At 39.0% G+C, this 20,912-nt stretch overlaps 1 protein-coding gene across 4 annotated transcripts in view; it reads left to right on the forward strand.

Annotated features, from left to right (window-relative positions):
* The first annotated feature begins 386 nt into the window (after positions 1 to 386).
* ppm1aa (protein phosphatase, Mg2+/Mn2+ dependent, 1Aa) overlaps positions 387 to 20,912 on the forward strand; it is a 39,909-nt gene continuing 19,383 nt past the window's right edge. For all 4 annotated transcript variants that reach the window (XR_007957029.1, XR_007957028.1, XR_007957030.1 and 1 more), the window contains exons 1-3: positions 387 to 570; positions 14,197 to 15,054; positions 18,418 to 18,535. Coding sequence is in view for 1 of the 4 variants with exons in the window: in XM_052025064.1 (XP_051881024.1) it covers positions 14,218 to 15,054; positions 18,418 to 18,535 (955 nt within the window). In the remaining 3 variants the exon portion in view is untranslated. The remainder of the gene's footprint in view (positions 571 to 14,196; positions 15,055 to 18,417; positions 18,536 to 20,912) is intronic.

Below are 20,912 nucleotides of genomic sequence, written 5' to 3' on the forward strand. Positions count from 1 at the left end.
ATTTGACCAATGTACCTGCCTCCACCACTACCCCTGGCAGCGCATTCCATGCACCAACCAATGTCTGGGTAAAAAAAACCTCCCTCTGATATCTCCCTTGAACTTCCCACCCATTACTTTAAAGCCATGCCCTCTTGTATTGAGCACTGGTGCCCTGGGAAAGAGGCACTGGCTGTCTACTCTATCTATTCCTATATTAGTGATGGACGTTGCTTATATTTACACATTTTTTTGTCTTGCGATGAATACCTCAGGAATTGTACTGTAGAGCCTCTCTGGTGGCAAGAGAGGATGTGAACACAACAGGGTGCGACCGGCTGACACCGGCTCCGACCGGCTCCGGGCGGGCGACCCGCCGCGCCGTTCACATCCGGGTGCTGCGGCGCGGATCGGCGGCTGGTCGCTCGGCGCAGCCGCCGTCGTCGCCGGGACGGTGGGGACCTGCTGCCGTCACTCAGCCGCTCCCGCGGCATGTCTTGGCCTCTTCGCGCCTCCCGTGGATCGCTGACTGTCGCCTGGTGAGTGTGCTGGTCCTGAAGGACGCGTCTCCCGACTGCCCAGGGTGTAGAGGTGAGTGTCGGTCTCTGCCTCCGTGTGTGTTTGTGTGTGTGCGCCATTAGTGGCGGCCTCCTTCTACCTCGGAACCGCGGCGAGGCAGAGGGCGCCATGTCAAGCTCTAGGCCTCAGCGTTGAAATTCGGGGCAAAGATAATTGCTACCCCCAAGGTTTCCCCCTCGCAGTCTGATCCGAAACACCCCGGATCTTTGTAACTGCGCGGAGCCAGTTTTATTCTTTATTTAAGCACTTGATATTGCCTTAAAGGTGCCCTTCCTGTGCATTAGACTTGAACACTAAGATAAGATCAAAAGGGCGTTTCATGGGTGTGTACTTTCTAGATTAGTGTAATGTATCTGCACCTTTGTTGGGATAACCTAAGTGAAAACGATTGGCTTTGAACTGCATCCCAGAGCATATAAGTAACATGTCAGAAAATGCTGGAAAAACTCAGCAGGTTAGGCAGCATCTGTGGAAGTAGAAACAATTAACTTTTCAGGTTGTAGACCCTTCATCAGAACTGAAAAGTTAACACTTTTTCTCTTTCCACAGTTCTGCTAACGTTTCCAACGTTTTCTGATTATATTTCAGATGTTATCAGTTTTGTATAGTTACTTCTCGAAATGTATCAGATACCCAGTAAGCAAAATTTGAGTTTTTAAACATCCGACAGAGCCTGCAGATTGTATGTTGTCCTCATCAGCCACCTCAAAACCCATAGAAGTGGAGAAGCAGCAAATCATCCTTAACCAGGAGGGCCTGCCCAAGAAGAAACTCTCTGGAACAATTAGAAATGTCGTTCAGGTTGTTAAAATTGCTTAGCGAGAGTTTAAATATGAAATTAACAGTAATAGTACTTGATTGTTGTGTAACAATTTCAGATGTGAGCAGGTGAATGAGCTAATGTATTATTCTGATATAATTCCACATGCTAAAGTACAGCTCTACTTGCTAGATTATAGAAATTTATTTTCTAATTGGTGATCAATATATCACAGAGGTCAGAATAGATTATATAAAATTAATCCTCATGGAATAAAAATAACACCAATATCTCCCCCCAGTTCTGGTATCATAACTACTAACAAGACTCTACATATTGGAAATAATGCTGTACGACTAAAATTGCAAAAGGATCTTCATGTGGACTAGAGGTCTGTTCCCAGACCACAGAAAAACTCCAGAATACTCAGTGAAATTAATACAGATGTTGTAAATAATCAAGCCAGGTTGCAGCTGTGGAGATACAAAGTGAATGTTTAAGATCAGCACTGGAAAAAGTTGGAGTTGTAACCAGCTTTGAGTATGTACAGAAGTGGAAGACCAGAGAGGTTAAATAACAAAATGGATAACGATGATGAGCAAAATGGAATGGTGCTAATACAAAAACAAATGTAAAGGATTGAAAGAAAATATCAGACTTATTACAAAATGCTGCTGTTTGTGGGGGGGAATAGGAACGACAGTTATGGCTCAAGCTCTGAATTCAATGCAGTGGTTAACATAACGTCATTACAGCTCCAGCAACCCAGGTTCAATTCTGGCTGTTGTTTGTGAGGAGTTTGTACGTTCTCCCTGTGACTGTGTGGGTTTCCTCTGGGTGCTCTGGTTTCCTCCCACATTCCAAAGACCTACTGGTTAGGAAGTTGTGTGCATGCTATGTTGGCGCTGGAAGCATGGCAACACTTGTGGGCTGCCCCCAGAACATTTTATGCAAAGATGCGTTTCACTGTGTGTTTTGATGTACGTGCGACTAATACAGAAATTTTTATCTTGTATGCTGCGTGTGGAAGACTGCAAAACTCACAATCAAAGGTGCTGTGTTTCAAACTTACACTGCTTCTTTGGAATGACAAAGGAATTGAGAACAGAAATATTGACTGGGTCTGGGGTGGTAAATTAAAATGATAACCTGAAACCTGTGGTCATGCTTGTGGCCTTGGCGGAGGCATTCTGTAAATTAGTCATGTAATTTATGCTTTGATATCCCCACTGTAAAGCAAACCACATCATGAAGAGGGCATACCTTATTCAATTTGAAAGAAGCAGAGGTGAATTGCTGTTGAATTGGAATGTTAGGCACTTGGCAGCGAGGAGGCATGTTGAGGTAATTGAGAACTGGATGAGTGTGCCATTAAGGGAAAGGTTCTATCAGAATATTAAAAGGGGATAGGAAGCGTGCTTGATGGTGGCAAAAACTCCAAAGATTCTATTGATTGTGGATGTTGACGACGTGGGCGATGAAAGTAAGGAGAACATTGTTGCGGTCTCAGGAGGAGTATGATGGGTTGAAGGCAAAATGTAGTAAATGGGACAGAGTCAACAGCTCTTATAACTATGGCAGAGTTGAATCCATGGCTAAGGAAAAAGAGCCGATTCAGTACCATTGCAGCAAAAGCTGACGTCGGAAAAAATGCAACAGAGAGAAACTGGAAAAATGAGGTGGAGTCTTTTTAGGAAGTGTAGTTGGCGTAGCCATGCAAGTCTCCAGTGTTACAATGGACAGCTTCTCTCTAAAAATTGTTGAGGAAGGGTCATTTTAAGAAACTGCAGATGCTGGAAATCTTAAATAAAAACAAAAACATTGCTGTAAACACTCAACAGGTCAGGCAGCGTATGTTTCAGGTTGAAGGTTCTGATGTCGGGTCTTGAATTTGGAACATTAACTCTGTTTCTCTTTCTGCAGATGCTGCCTGCCCTGTTGAGCGCTGGCAGCATTTTCTGTTTTTAAATCTTATTCAATATGCTCCTTGTGATATTTAACAATGAGAATAAGTTTAATTATAATGTAGTATATTTTTCCATTTTGGCAGCAACTTGTTTTTGCATATTGTGGATTGGAAGACAGATATTTTTAGTTAGTGGCATGTATTTTTGGAATGGTGTAAAGTTAATCTAAATATTACCCACTTTTTCATATTAATTATTTCCCTATCTACACTAGTTTTAGAGTCATAGAGTCATACAGCACAGAAATAAGCCCTTCAGCCCAACTGGTTCATGCCAACCAAGTTGCCTATCCAAGCTAGTCCCACTTGTCAGTGTTTGGCCTGTAACCTAAACTTTTCCTATTTTCCTATCCACGTACCTGTCCAACTGTCTTTTAAAAGTTGTTATTGTACATGCCTCAACCACTTTCACTGTAGTATTCCACATGCAAAAACGTTGCCCCCTCAAGTTCCTATTAAATCTTTCCCCTCAAACCTATACCCTCAAGTTCTTGATTTCCCAACCTTGGGAAAAAGACTGAGTGCATTCACTGTATCTATGCCCCTCATGATTTTATACACCTCTTTAAGATCATCTCTCAGTCTCCAATGTTCCAAAGAAAAATGTGCTAGCCTGTCCAAACTCTTTCTATAATTCAGTCTGTCGAGTCCTGGCAACATCCTTGTAATTTTTTTCTGTACTCTTTCCAGTTTAATAACGTCTTTCCTTCAGCCGGGTGACCAAAACTGAGCACAAAGTGCAGCCTCACCAGCGTCTTGACCTTTCCACTTTTACATTCAATGCCCTGACTGATGAAGGCCAGTGTGCCAAAAGCCTTCTTCACCACCCTATCTACCTGTGACTCCACTTTCAGGAAAGCTTTACCTGAACCCCAAAATCCCGCTGCTCTGCAACATTCCCCAGGGCCCTACCGCAATGAGACGATTAGAATTGAAAATTAGAAGAACTCCATTAGTCTTTGATGTCCTAGATTTTATTTTTCCTATCAGTCTTTAACCACTGGATTAACATTTCAGTTTTTCAAATTTTGCTTGACCTTTTACCCAATACCCTAATGTAAGCACAGTACATGTTATTTTATCTTGTATATTATTATCACCGTACATGAAACTTTTGTATACAAATACTATATTTTGTTGCACATATCTCTTAACAATTTTGCTGTATTGATTAAGAGAATCTTGAACTAAGTGACCACTTGATGTTGCAATATATTTGAAAATCTCAGCAACAAAACAAAATAATTAAGATCCTGATTAGAGTAACTCTTGTCAAGATTTTAAAGTGCATAACAAGTAATGTTGCTGTAATCGAGCTCTGTTGCAATCGAAACTCCATCACTGTTCTGAACTGTAATCATATGATTTTAAGTTTACTCTTATTGATGAAGCTAATATTTTGCTGCACTGGAATTGTAGAAGAATTCTCCAGCTAAAATTGTTCAGAAAGAGTAAGATTTTCTGCACGTGTTTGCTACCATCTTTAGCCTTTGAAAGTGGCTTACAGATCTTCGAATGAAATGTAGAATTTAAACCTAACCCAGGCACTAAGTAATTATGCTGTGTTGATTGCAAATCAAAATCTAAATATAAAGAGTCTTGACCTGAAGCATTGACTATCCATTTCTCTCCACAGATGCTGCTTGACCCACTAAATTCCTTCAGCAGTTTGTTTTTTGCTCCAGATACTAGTATCTGCAGTCTCTTGTGTCTCCATTCTAAAGATATCACAGACATCCACAAACATCCCTATTCCTAACATAAATAGGAGAAGGTAATTGGTGAATCAACTACAGATGGACTGTACTGAGGAACTGCTGGGGCAGAAATTGATTTTCCAGCAACCACTAGCAATTCCTTCATGCTTACTAGTTATGACTCCAACTAGCTGAGTGTTCCATTGATTTTCATTGACTACATTCTGACAAATTTGTCACGATCACACAATCTTGCCAAATTTTGCCTTGAAGTCAAGGGCAGCCATTGTCAGCATTGCCTCTATCATCCAATTTTTTGAGCACACTATTGATAAATGCTGCTGGATAGCCCCACTAGTGATACCTATTATTTTGATAACTGGGAGTAGCCTGACTGGGTAATAATTCACTGGATTGAATTTGTTCTGTTTTTGTTGACAGAATATAGCTTGGCAGATGTAAAAGTAGTGGATGAGCCATAATTGCTTTGAAGTAAGTATTGTGTGGACTGAAGCTATTATCTTTGTGGCCAGCACACATTCTGTTCTCTTATTTGCAATCTTTCCATAAGATATACAAGGCAATGATTTGGCCCATTGAGTCTTTGTTGGCTCTGAGAGCAATCCCATCAGTTGCATTCCCCCAACTTATGTTTGCTTTAATCTATTCTCTCTCACACGTGACCATCAATTCCTCACTGAATCTCCTACCACCCACTTACAACAGGGGTAATTTACAGTAAGCAATTCACCAAACAACCAGCATGTCTTTGGGATGTGGGAAGAAAACAGAGCACCCAGGGAAACTTACATAGTCACAGGGAGAACATGAAAGTTCCATTGGAGGTCAGGATTGAACCTGGATCCCTGGAGCTGTGAGACATTTGCACTGTTTGCAGTGCCTGTGTGCTGTCCTTAAACTGTTGTTTTTCTGATAATTGATTCCATCCTTCTCCCAGAGACTGAGTCAAGTGGTTCACTTCCTCAGCATAGCTTTTGACTTTGTTATAAGCTTTAATCTATCCATCTGCATAATTGTTAGGAAGTCTCTTTCCACTTCCATAGTGTCCATCTGATTTTGCCAAATATTGGAATATTTGTTGCTGAAACCCTTTTCTATAACTTTGCTATAATTGCTATAAGCTTCTGGGCTTAATTACTCACTCAGTCTGCTGCCAGTTTCCTTCTTTAAGACCTCCATAACTTAAGGTCATCTAAAACTCTGTTGGCTATGTCTTAATTTGTGCTCATCACCCTTGTGCTTGCTGAAAGTCATCAGCCCCTACTTAACCAATGGCTCTTCTAATATCTTCACCCATCTCCTAAACCTTTCAAAGTCCTCCCCTGCCTACCCCTCCCCTCCGACATCAATCCTTCTCTATAATCCTTCTTTTCCACCGAGTGTCTGGGTTATCTGCACTCCTGTACCTCTTCTTCCTAAGTGCAGTTGCTCCACTATTGGCAACCATGCCACCTTCTGTCAAAGCCCTAATCTCTGCTCCTCCACATTTTTCATTCTTTAAGATGTTGCTTAAAATGTATCATTTGTTCAAGTGTGTTTTTTTTTCTTTCCTTATGTGGATCATTGTTACTTCTTTCGCAAAAAAACAAACTGCTGGAGAAACTCAGCAGGTCAGGCAGCATCTGCTGTGGAGGGAAATAGACAATCAACGTTTTGGCTTCAGACCCTTCATTTGCACCCTTCATCAGTCCAGCTGAAGGGTCTCAACCCAAAACGTTGACTTTCCATTTTCCTCCACAGATGCTGCCTGACCCACTGACTTACTCCAGCAGTTTGCTTTTTTGGCTACAGTTTCCAGTATCTGCAGTCTCTTGTGTCTCCATTGTTATTTCCTTGTTTGATTACCCACCTGGGAAGTGTCTTGGAATTTTTTTTTGTTATACTGTCAAGGAGTAAAAAGCACTGTAGATAGTTTTCTGATGATAACATAAAGTAAATAAAATGCTTTCCTCAATGATGCAAAGCGATTCAGATCTGTAAAGAATTCCACGGCACTATTCAAAGAGCAAGGGAGCTCTTGGAACTCTTACAAGTATTTATCGGATAAATATCAGCAAAATATTATTTGGTTAATTGTCTCATTTCTGTTGTAGGATCTGGAAGTCAATAAATTGGCTGCTGTATTTCTTTGCATTGTAAAAGTGATTGTGCTTCAAAAGTGACTATAAAGTACTTTGGATATCCTTAGAATGTGAAAAGAGATGTATGTTCTGCTGTTAAAATATTATCAAAGCATTTTGTTCAATTTCTGTTTAGAGATAATCCTACGTGTCCACAGTACGTTATCTTCTCAGAGACCTTTATAGATTTGTATCCTCCCTTTATGCTACAGCAACCCCTGCGTTACAATTGTGACAGAATTTACAAATCACTATCCAAAAATTTGAGATGAGGAATAAAATTTCAGTCTCACTGAATTTATGTGGCAAAAAAAGTAAATAAATAAAAAAAATATTTTTTTCAAATTGCATTTCTTGACGCATGTGCAGATGACACTGCTTTGTGTTATGGAAACTCACAATATGGACTGTTTTCTAGGAACATAAACCCTCACCAACTACTTCCCCTGTAATGTGGCTGTTTGTATTATGCAAAGCATTTTATTTACGGTATTGTTATAAAACTATCCAGTTACAAAGAATAAATTAGTTAAGAAATAGAAGCAAGTATAGGCAAATCTGCTTCGTGTGTCTGCTCTGCCATTCAATCAGATGGCTGATTTTTTTTTAGCCATACTCTTCAAAAATGTTCAAAAGTTGGTTGATATCTATCTTGAATATACTCTATGAACTCTCTTGCATAGAGAATTTTAAAAGTTCACTACCTGCTTGGTAAAGAAATGTATTCTCATATCTGTCTTGAGTGGCTGAGGCTGTTACCCCTAGTCCTAGACACCCAGCCAGAGAAAACATTATCCCTGCATCAATCATGTCAAGCTGATAACAATTGTGTATGTTTCAATTAGATCACCACTCATTCTTCTAAACTGAAGAGTATAGGTTCAGACTTCTTAATGTCTCCTCCTAAAACAATCCCTATTGCAGCAATCCAGTGAACCTGCATTGTATACTTTCTATCCACATTGTCCCTCCACACATAGGGAGATCCAACTTGTATACAATCTTGCAGGCCCTGTATAATTGCAGTAAGACACCTTTACTCTTGTACTCAAATCCTCTTGAGTTAAAGTCTAGTGTTTCATTTGCCTTCCTGTTTGCTTCTTTTACCTACATGTTAATTTTCAATGATTCATTGCACAGGGGCATGTGTATCTCTCTGAATACCTATAGATTTCATTCTCCCACCATTTATGAAATGCTCTGCTTTTCCATTTTTAATCAAAGTAGGTGGGTCACATTTTTGACGCTATGTCCTCACCCATTTAACCTTTTATTTCTCCCTGAAACCTCTGTGCATTTGACATCGAGTTTTGTGTCACCAACTTTGGATGTGTGGCACTTGATCCCCAAGTTCAAATCATTGATATAGGTTGTGAATAGGTGATCCTTTGGCACCCCAAAAGTCACAGCCTCACAACCTGAAAATAATTCATTTACTTCTACCGTTTGCTGTCTGCAAACCAATCCCATCAATTTCCTGTGCTCCATTTGGTTAACAACCTCTTGTGTGGCATCTTATCGGAGGCCTCCTCAAAGTCCAAAAGATAATGGCTTGTTTTTCTTGTACTATAGTTTCACTTTCCTCTTCTAACCTCAAATCCTTTCATTCTTTGGTTCCCCCTTGTCTGTTAGTTAGTATCTAAAAAAAACTCTTAACAGATTTGTGAAAGCTGATTTCCCTTTCTTAAATCCATGTTTATCTGTTTAATTAATTTTTTAATTGATTTGTTATCCATTCCTGACTAATAGATTCCAGCATATATTTTATTAATGTTGGGACAACTGTGTGCAGTTCCCTGATTTCGTTCTTATTCCTTAAATAGTACGATTACATTTGCTACCTGCAGATCTTTGGGAACAATTCTGGAATCAATCTATTTCTGTAGCCATCTCTTTGAAAACCTTAGCAGGAAGATCCTGCGGATTTAATGCCCTTCAGTCCCACTGACTTCTCTGTTGTCTTTTTTTGGACTAATGCTATTTTTCCTACAGTTCCTCATTCACTTTAGACCTCTAGTTCTCTGCTATTTGAGAGGTTCTTTGTGTCCTACCGAAGACGGATGCAAAACATTTGTTTAAGTTCTGTGCATTTGCCTCATTCCCCAATATAGTACCTCCTGTCTCAGCCTAGAAGGGACAGTACATTAATATTTTGCTATTTTTATTCCCTTTAAATGTATACATAGAAGCTTAATCTTTTGCCTTGCAAAACCTTTGAGTGTTCCTTTGTTTGATTTTTAGTCATGTAAAAATTCTCACCGAAGAGATAATTTAGTAATGTACCAGGCACAACATGAGAAACTGGGCCAGGCAACAGGAGTGCAGCTGGATTTTCCTTTGCCTAACAATGTGTAAAAGAGAAGTACTGTCTGACTAGAACCTAATAGTTGAAATAACTTCTACAAACCTTGTCAAGTTGATCATTATTTGAAGAAATATTAGCAATATTGCCACCAATACCAAATTGGGCAACGTTTCCTTGGTACACTTCCTTTTTTATTTCTATCCTGTCTCCATTGGTTCTCAGGACACCTGTAAGTTTACCATGAAAGTAAAACTAAAATCACCGAAATTGCTTTAGTAAAAGCACCCCTGGTCAGAATATCTGGTTGTGCAATTAATTGGGTATCTTAACCATGAGAGGTCTACTGTTAATGGATTACTTTGTATTGCTGAGTTAGCAAGAATATTTTTGCAAAAGTATTTTTTTTCTTGTATATGATTTTGGTAGTTCCACTTCATTTCTGACAATTGGGTTTGTAAAAGTTCAGGCAAATCCTCTTAGATTATCTGTATCGCGTGGTTGGGTGAGTGGTCATGTTACACCAATTCCTTAGAAAATAGTTGAAAAAAGCCCTAACTGTTTGATATCAATGTCCTGTAATGACATGGTAACGTTTGTTGCGAGAGGAGGAGGTAAATGGTAACAGAAAACAGCTTCCTGTTAATAGTCTTTCTCAAATGCATTTAACCTTTAAAAATGACATTGTTTTCTACCACATCCGGGATAAACTGCATTCTGTTTAATGAACTCAAATTCCATAGAACCATAGAAAACTACAGCACAGAAAACAGGCCATTCGGCCCTTCTACTCTGTGCCGAAACATTATTCTGCTAGTCCCATTTACCTGCCCCCAGCCCATACCCCTCCAGACCTCTCTCGTCCATGTATCTATCCAATTTACTCTTAAAAGTTAAGGGCGAGCCTGTGTTTACCACATCAGATGGCAGCCCATTCCACACTCCCACCACTCTTTGAGTGAAGAAGTTCCCTCTAATGTTCCCCCTAAACCTTTCCCTTTTCACCCTAAAGCCATGTCCTCTCGTATTTATCTCTCCTAATCTAGGTGGAAAGAGCCTACTTGCATTAACTCTGTCTATGCCCCTCATCATTTTGTAAACCTCTATCATATCTCCCCTCATTCTTCTACGCTCCAAGGAATAAAGTCCTAACATGCTCAGTCTTTCCCTGTAACTCAACTCCTGAAGACCCGGCAACATTCTTGTAAATCTCCTCTGCACTCTTTCAATCTTACTGACATCCTTCCTGTAGTTCAGCGACCAGAACTGCACACAATATTCTAAATTTGGTCTCGCCAATGACTTATACAACCTCACCAAAGCATTCCAATTCCTATACTCAATACTTTGATTTATAAATGCCAGGATGCCAAAAGTCTTTTTTACAACCCTGTCTACCTGTGACTCTACTTTCAGGGAATTATGTATCTGAACTCCCAGATCCCTTTGTTCCTCCACACTCCTCAGTGCCCTACCATTTACTGTGTATGTCCTCCATTGATTTGTCCTTCCAAAATGCAACACCTCACACTTGTCTGCATTAAATTCCATCTGCCATTTTCTGGACCATTTTTCCATTTGGTCCAGATCCCTCTGCAAGCTTTGAAAGCCTTCCTCGCTGTCCACTACACCTCCAATCTTAGTGTCATCTGCAAATTGACTAATCCAATTTACCACATTATCTTCTAGATCATTGATATATACAACAAACAACAATGGCCCCAACACAGATCCCTGAGGCACACCACTAGTCACAGGCCTCCAATCTGAGAAACAACCATCCACAACCACTCTCTGTCTTCTCCCACTCAGCCAATTTCGAATCCAGTTTACAACCTTTCCATGGATACCCATTGACTGAACCTTCTAAACTAATCTCCCATGTGGGACCTTGTCAAAGGCCTTACTAAAGTCCATGTAGACAACATCCACAGCCTTACCTTCATCTACTTTCTTAGTGACCTCCTCAAAAAACTCCACAAGATTCGTTAAACACGATCTACCATGCACAAAGCCATGCTGACTATCCTTAATCAACCCTTGGCTGTCCAAATACTTATGTCCTATCTCTCAGAACACCTTCCAGTAATTTACCCACTACTGATGTCAGGCTCACTGGCCTGTAATTACCTGGTTTACTCTTCGAGCCTTTCTTAAACAATGGAACAACATGAGCTATCCTCCAGTCCTCTGGCACTGCACCCGTGGCTAAGGTTATCTTAAATATATATGCCAGGGCCCCTGCAATTTCTACACTAGTCTCTCTCAAGGTCCGAGGAAATATCTTGTCAGGCCCTGGAGATTTATCTATCTTTATTCGCTGGAAAACATCAAGTACCTCCTCCTTTTTAATCTCTATATGTTCCATGACACTGGTGCTTGTTCCCTTCCTTCCATATCCACACTGCCAGTTTCCTGAATAAATACTGATGCAAAAAAACTGTTTAAGACCTCTCCCATCTCCTGAGGCTCCACACATAGCCGACCGCTCTGATCTTCTCGGGGACCAATTGTGTCTCTTACTATCCTTTTGCTCTTAATATACCTGTAGAAAACCTTTGGGTTTACCTTCACATTATCTGCCAAAGCAGCCTCATGTCCTCTTTTTGCCTTCCTTGATTTCCATTTTTAGTATGTTCTTACTTTCCTATACTCTTCAAGTACCTCATCCGTTCGTAGTTTGCCTATACCTACTATACACCTCTCTCTTTTCTTACCAGATCACCAATATCCCTTGAAAACCAAGGTTCCCCATGCTTGTTACCCTTGCCTTTAATCCTGACAGGGACATACAAACTCTGCACTCTCAAAATTTCGTCTTTGAAGGCTTTCCATTTACTGAGCACATCCTTGCCAGAAAATAACTTATCCCAATCCACCCTACCTAGATCCTTTCTCATTTCCACAAAATTGGCCTTTCTCCAATTTAGAACCTCCACTCGAGGACCAGACCTATCCTTATCCATAATTATCTTGAAACTAATTGCATTATGGTCACTGGACCCAAAATGCTCACCTACACATACTTCTGTCACCTGACCTGCCTGGTTCCCTAATAGGAGATCAAGTATTGCATTCTCTCTCGTTGGTACCTCTATATATTGATTTAGAAAATTTTCCTGAACACATTTGACAAATTCCAAGCCATCCAACCCTTTCACAGTGTGGGAGTCCCAGTCAATATATGGAAAGTTAAAATCCCCTACTATCACAACTTTCTGTTTCTTACATCAGTCTGCTATCTCCCTGCAGATTTGTTCCTCCAATTCTCTCTGACTGTTGCGCGGTCTATAATACAACCCTATTAGTGTGGCCACACTTTTCCTGTTCCTCAGCTCCACCCATATGGCCTCTGTAGACGAGCCCTCTGGGTTGTCCTGTCTACGCACAGCTGTGATCTGTTCCCTGACCAGTAATGCCACTCCTCCCCCTTTCATCCCTCCCTCTCTATCACGTCTGAAACAACGGAAGCCCGGAACATTAAGCTGCCAGTCCTGCCCCTCCTTCAACCATGTCTCACTAATAGCAATAACATCGTAATCCCACGTTCCAATCCACGCCCTAAGCTCATCCGCCTTACCTACAATACTCCTTGCATTGAAATAGATGCACCTGAGAACATTACTATCATGTACAAACCTTTGATTTCTGTCCATACCTGCAGACCTCACACGATCATTTTCCTCCTCACTTTCTTCTCTAACACTCTGGTTCCCCTCCCCCTGCAAATCTAGTTTAAACCCACCGGAGCAGCACTAGCAAACCTACCCGCAAGTATGTTAGTCCCCTTCCAGTTCAGGTGTAAACCATCCCTTCGGAACAGATCCCACCTTCCCTGGAACAAAGCCGAATTATCCAGAAACCTGAAGCCCTCCCTCCTGCACCAACTCCTTAGCCACGTATTTAGCTGCATGATCCTCCTATTTCTAGCCTCACTAGCACGTGGCACTGGTAGCAATCCTGAGATTGCAACCTTGGAGGTCCTGTCCTTTAACTTGGCACCTAATTTCCTAAACTCTCTTTGCAGGACCTCCTCCTTCTTCCTATCCACGTCATTGGTCAAATGTTTTTGGAAACCTTAAAAAAAATGTTGCTGGAAACATTCAACAAATTTATCAGCATTAGAAAATTATTAAGGAATGATTTTGAAAAACAATTCAGAATGAAATGCTGGTAGTTCTTGTCTGATGCTAATATTGGCTGTTCACAGAAAAGAAATGTAAGCAACACAAAACTTCTTGGCTTACGTTTGCTTTTGTTTATAACTGGGCATCAGTAAGCTGAATAAGTTTCATGACATTGGTGATCCAATGGCAGGCTTATAATGACAATAGCTTTATGTTTTTGTTATATTTTTCAATGTATGTCCTCAAGGCTGGAAGGATAAAATACAAATTTATACCTCTGTGTATCCTATTAAAGTAAATTTTTGTATGAATGTTTCTCATTACGATCATTGCATTTCACTGAAATGTCAGTAACTAATTATTTCATGCTTTTTTTTGTATTTTTTCACACTGAATAATGTAGTTAAGATTGATTAGAATTAATAACTGGTTATCTGATCAGAAGTATTCTCCATACTTTTCGAATAAACTCACAAACTAATAATGTGGACAATTTGTTAAGTTTAACATTGCTTTGGAATCATTTCTGTTAATTTTTCACTACCTGCAACTGTAATGGATATTACATAATGCTTATTTTTCTTTAAATACATTAATTGAATGTCCAGAAAATTAAAAAAAAATATTTGTTTACTCTTTCTTCAGTGCTGAGCATATTTTGGAAAAATGGGAGCATTTCTAGATAAACCGAAGATGGAAAAACATAATGCCCGTGGTGAGGGGAACAATCTACATTATGGACTGAGCAGTATGCAGGGTTGGCGAATTGAGATGGAAGATGCGCACACAGCTGTCATTGGCCTACCACATGGACTTGACGCATGGTCATTCTTTGCAGTCTATGACGGGCATGCTGGATCCCAAGTTGCCAGATATTGCTGTGAACATTTGTTGGATCACATCACCAGCACCCAAGATTTCAAGATCGCTGATGATCTGACAGAGCCTTCTGTGGAAAAAGTGAAGAATGGAATTCGTACAGGTTTTCTGCAGATAGATGAGCACATGCGAAATATCTCCGAGAAGAGGCATGGTTCAGACAGAAGTGGGTCAACAGCAGTAGGTGTCATGGTTTCACCCAAGCATATTTACTTCATCAACTGTGGAGACTCACGAGGATTGCTCTGTAGGAACGGGCAGGTTCATTTCTTTACACAAGATCACAAACCGAGTAATCCACTGGAGAAGGAGCGCATCCAAAATGCTGGTGGCTCAGTGATGATTCAGCGTGTGAACGGTTCCCTTGCTGTTTCAAGAGCTCTTGGAGACTTTGACTACAAGTGTGTGCATGGGAAGGGTCCAACAGAGCAGCTTGTCTCGCCAGAACCTGAGGTTTATGAAATCGAGAGAAGGGACGATGACCAGTTTATTATCCTAGCATGTGATGGGATTTGGGACGTCATGGGGAATGAAGAGATCTGTGAATTTGTTAAATCCAGACTAGAAGTTAGTGATGACCTTGAAAAAGTTTGTAACCAGATTGTTGACACGTGCCTGTACAAGGTATATTGAATATCCTTTCCAATTTTATATTTGATCATTTTATATTATACTTTTGCATTTGATAAAAAAAGATCTTCAAAGTGAAGTGTATCATTGTTAATTTTCAATACTGAATTCCATCTTGCCTTGAGAATGGCTAGCAATTATACATATACTGCAGGAATTACTGTGTTCCTGCTGTCTGGAGATAATTGTGTGTATAGCTGTAGCTTCCTTCATTTGCCATCTGCAAAATTGTATTGCTGTTTGGGTAGCATCAAGTTTAGGTGGTAAATTATTCATGGGCTTATAATTTTTTTTAAGAGCAAGCCCATTGTTTCTGTTGGAATAACATTGAAATGCCGTGAATCTTCCTGAAATCAGCAAATACAAACAGGTCTAGTGACAAATTTGAAGTTTATGTATAAAATCCTAAAGTTGTGCTATATTGATAGCTTGCCCATGCTTTTCTAGTGGCGTTAAAAGTTCCGGGCAGCTCAGTATATTAATTGAGGGGAAGGGACATGATTTTCAACTAACAAATTTGGATTCTGAATTATTCTGTGGAGGATCCTCACACAAGAGAGGATAGAAAATCTAGTGAATCACCAAGGCTATCTATACCTTTTATAGAATGTTCTTTTAGTGCAGCAGATTCATTAAATTTGATTATATGTGTAAAATGAAAGATAAACTGGAATACTTCCTATATAATCACTAATCAGAAAACAAATTTTGCATTTGCAAAGTTTACCTGATAGCAGAATAGCTCATGAAATAAAGACAACATGTGCATTTACTTTAGAATATTTGTCAAGGCTAAGTGCTGAACTTTGAGGTTGTTTGCTTTGATCAGTTGTATTCTTGAAATTGAAATTAGTTTATGTTGTATTAATTAGTTTTAATAAGTGGAAAGTAATGCTAGATTTTAAACATTATGAACAGATTCTTGATTTGAGGGGGAAATGGAGTGATGGCTTTAATTATTAAATGGAATAGGCCACAAGGATTTTGAGATATTTTGATGACTTGACCAAGGTGACAAATGTTCTGCAGCACTTGTGCATCTGAGCAAAGTAACAGATATTGGTATTGGTTTATTATTGTCACTTGTACCGAGGTACAGTGAAAAACTTGTCTTGCAAACTGATCGTACAGGTCAATTCATTACACAGTGCAGTTACATTGAGTTAGTACAGAGTGCATAGATGTAGTACAGGTAAAAACAATTACAGTACAAAGTGTCACAGCTACAGAGAAAGTGCAGTGCAATAAGGTGCGAGGTTACAACAAGGTAGATCGTGAGGTCATAGTCCATTTGTGGTGGCCAGGAATGAATGGAAAGGACAACTCAGAGCTTCCAAATTCATCCACATTTTTCCTGGAGCTTCTTGTTTGATACCCTTAATCATGCTCTGTCCCTACCACAGTATCAAAACATCTTTTCTAGTATCACATGGTACACAGTGGTAGAGTAACATTTCCTTCTGTGTTCTTCTCAACTGCCTCCTTCCTTTGACATACTGTTAAACTTTGTTAATCCAGTGCACTTGGGACTTTAGTGCTGTTCTGGCAAATTTTCCAGAAAGTTGCATGCTTTTCCTATTAATATTCCAACATATTTAATTTGCTTTTTTTTAAAGATGTTAAAAGTAGAATAATACATTTTCCAGTGAATTCAGTATGTTCTCAAGGGAGCTTGGGAACTGGGGCCCCAGTGTAGGAAAGGGAGTATTGGAACTGGGGCCCCAGTGTGGGAAAAGGGAGCGTGGGAACCGAGGCCCCACTGTGGGAAAGACAGTGCAGGAATTGGGACCTAATGAACTAGATGCCAAACCATTGGGATTTCCAAATAGTCAAATAGATATTGGAGTTTTACTGTTGTTGTCCTCCCTATATTCTCAACATCAACCAGCTGGATGAAATCACAGTTGTCTGCTTCCATTCCTAACTATTGGCCAGAGCCAGAGAATCGCTATGATAGTTTCTCTTCTTCTACCCAAACCGTTACTTTTTTATCCTTCTATTTTGCTTATCTGCCTGCTCTTCCAAATAAGGTGCTGTGTATTTATGACAATACAAGTATTGGCATGCATAACACAGAATTGGAAGGGATTATTTTGCCAGCTGTACACAAAATCAGCTGCTGATGTTTCGATCCAGCTCCTCATTAGCTAGGGGGTACATGTAAAAGTGGCCATTGCTTTTGTGGATGCCATCAGTTAGATGCCTTGGAGAATGCAAGCACATGAACTGAAGTAGTCAAGGCTGTTCTTTCAGTGGAGTTGAAACAAATTTCTATGTTTGTTAATTCTATTGATACAGAATTTTTCACATACAAATAGAATCAGAGAAACAAACCACTTGGCAATTGTTATTTTGAGCATTGCTTAAAATATTGATTAAATTTCATCCAGTAACCAAATATTTAGATTTGCTGGTATGTGGGAAAAAGTACACTTGTTTTAGCTGGCTAATGCAAGTTACTCCTTTTATTAGAATGGAGCAGATCTTCTGAGCTGATGCCAGCATAGTAGCAGAACTTAACTGAGTACCCCCAAGGAAGTCCTGCCCTAAGCTGGCAGTGACACCTTCCATCCAAGAGCCACCACATGCACTGGTGGACTCCCTTGGTTGAACAGACGGGGTATATCTGCAGACTTCCAGCTTATAATTTTATTTTGATTATAAAGATGTTATTGAATGCTTGTGAATGTCAAGCTGACTGCATTAAGGCAACCCCTATGCTGCACTTAGCCACAACAATATGGTAGATGTGAGGGTCCCAGTGGAAGTCTGCACCTGGAGCCTTCATGGTCGAAGTGCTGTGACCCAGCGGCAAGCAGCCAGAAATTCTTTGGAGGTCAATGGAAGTACTGACCCAATATGTTTTGAGCTTTTAGTGTAATGGAAACATGATTTATGTTGATATGAAGAAATTATTTTCAATGTTCTTACAAAAAAAACAAAAGATTCTCAACCAAGACATCCATCTACTCCTATATCATGTGCACATTTCTTAACGACTTTTGCCATTATAAATTCCCAGATTCTTGTTTAACATGCTTAAATGAAACAGAGGGGTTAAAATTTATTAAATGTGGAAAAAACCTTTTTAGCTAGTTGCATTTCCAAACTGGTTCTCGTAGTGATTTTTTAATAAAACTGTTTATCCAAGAGCTGAGCAGCAAGTGTTCTCCATGTTTTGTAGCTGAATGTTGGCCCTCACCATGTTTATTTTTAAAACTGCAGGAAAAGTTAATAGTGGGATATATTTATAGATTTCACAAGAAGAATTACCTTTAGTGTATATTTTGCTTATTTGATGTGTGTGTTTTTTTGATGAGTATGACTGAGATTATTTTTCTTCCACCTTCAAAACAGGGAAGTCGAGACAACATGAGTGTTGTATTGATTTGCTTTCCAAATGCACCAAAGGTGTCGCCTGAAGCAGTGAAAAGAGAAGCCGAGTTGGACAAACATCTGGAGAACAAAGTGGAAGGTGGAGCATCTAAAAAAACACTTGTTGCTAAGTAAAATAACTTTAAAAATGAATTAAATTGTGTTAACCCTCTAAGTTCATTCATGTGAACTGGCAACCAAATTTTATAAGTTTTTTTTCTGTTGCTCCTCGATGAACTTAACTGGTACTTTAGTATAATACTGGATATAATGCTTAGTACCCGAAACATTTTATTAAAATAGTTTACATATTAAAAATTGTACTTTTATAAAATTTCTTTGTGCTATCATAGATGCACACCCGAGCTTAGAGGGATAACTTTCAGTTAATACTAAAGTTGAAGTTTTCAGTTATATGTCATGTAGAGTTGTCAGTGCAGTTACTAGTTTATACTTGCACTTGGCAGTTTGGTTGTGGAGACCATTTCACTTGCAGGACAATTAAATTCTGATAGTTATCAATGTGTTTCAAGAATATGTGGTTGTTATAATTTTTGTCCATCTAAATAATGAATGCTGCTAGTATGATTATTTACTGTAGTTTGCTCAGGTTTCTGAAGGCTGTCATTGTTACAATGTAGCTGTGCCCTGGAACTGTTGCTGCTTTGGTTCTGCTGACTACAAAAAATTAATTATCACTTATTTGTGTATTTAATTGTACAGTACTCTATCAAAATGTTCAACAAGGTCAAAACGAAACATTCTGTTTGTAATAGAATGTTAAGTACTAATTTGGGCATCCTGGCCAAATGTCTGCATTTTTGAAAAAGAGTGCCCTTGTTCTAAGTTTTCAAGACTTTGAGTTCATTATATGTAATTTTTGATATTTGTTCTGTTGAACAGGAAAAATGATCACACCATCATTGTTTGTTGCAGCCCATTTTAATACATTTGTTGTGAATAATTTGTCACTTCATTTTGCCTTCCCAAGTTGAAAATGAAGCTGGCAATCAATGCTTAAAATAGATCAAAGTGAAAATAAGAGGCTTCTTGATTGCTACACCTGTTGAAGTATCAGTTTGAACAATATGCTGTTGAGGGGAAGATAAAATTAATAAGAAATAATTTTGACTTGAATCACCTTTCCAGATAAAAGAAAATTTCATGGAAAGACAAAACCTGACATTATAGGTTATAACTTGTTTTATAAAAAAAAGGAAAAATAAAAGAATGCTTTTGATGTGCATATATTAGAGCAGGAAATAATGTCCACTCATCAAAATTCAAGTTAACCTCTTGACCATTCCAGCATTAGGTGTATGATGTTACCTTACTTGTGGTTATCTTAAGTGTAGGGTTATCAGTCACAGCAGTGTGAAAATGCTGTTTTTACAAAAAAGCTCTGTGTGTTTATGTTAACATATAAATGTGTTGACTTTATCTAAACATGAGATGAATTTTTGTTAATACCAGGCAATAATCACATTCAGATTTAACTTGCATGAGCATATACTTGAGCCATTGCATGTGCCCATGTGGGGGAAAGGCTCCACTTTAAAAGCATTTTTATGTGCATAATCACATAATTACACTTCATATAATATTAAATAAAACACAGCAAGTGATTATGGATAGCTGCCATACATACTGTTCTATTTACTTTTACTTAAAAGAGAAATGAACTAAAATTAGCAATATCAGTATTGCTTACCAGCTGAACATTCCATGTTTTCGTATCTGATTATAGTGCAGCATACACGCATTGTCTGTTAGCCATTTGACTACAGACAGACCTAGTTGAAGAAGTAAAATATGAATAGTCAAAATTACTGAGTTTTTAAAAATATTCAACATGCATTGGTGGAAAAGTTTTTTTTAAAAGCAGTTCTTCCATTGGAATTAACAGCAAAAATTTTGGCAGGCCGGCTGGCTGATAGAAAACCCCTGGCAAAAATACCTTCTAACCTGTAGGCTTCATTTTTTGTTACATATTACAAACCATTTTAATAAGCTAAAATGATCTGAATCAAAATGAAGTAAGCCAATTAAAGCCAAATTTACAAGGCCTGGAGCAATGGGAAAGAAATACTATATTTTTTGTTGAAAATAGCTGATCTGTAGCTAATAAAATATTCTGCAGTTTTGTGAAAGTAATGCTGTAACATGTTAAATATTCAATATGCAGTAGTTATGTTGAGGAGCTGTTCAATTTAGTGGATACTCATGGCAGATTTATTCAGTAAAATTCTGAAAATCTATTATCAAATTTTACTTTGAATCTCGCTGGGGCCCCTGTTCCCATGCTCACCCGGCTCACTGGAAAACTTATTATACAGCTGTGCGATATCTAAAAAAGGGAGTTAAGTGTGGTTTTGGGTATTAATGGGAATAGCATCTAATAGTCAGAAGATCTGCCAGACTGGCACCACCAAAGTCCAAAGGGTGCTGGATTATTGCAGTTTTAAATTAAAGAGGAA

Source organism: Pristis pectinata, chromosome 1, assembly GCF_009764475.1.
Source record: "Pristis pectinata isolate sPriPec2 chromosome 1, sPriPec2.1.pri, whole genome shotgun sequence".
NCBI lineage: Eukaryota > Metazoa > Chordata > Chondrichthyes > Rhinopristiformes > Pristidae > Pristis > Pristis pectinata.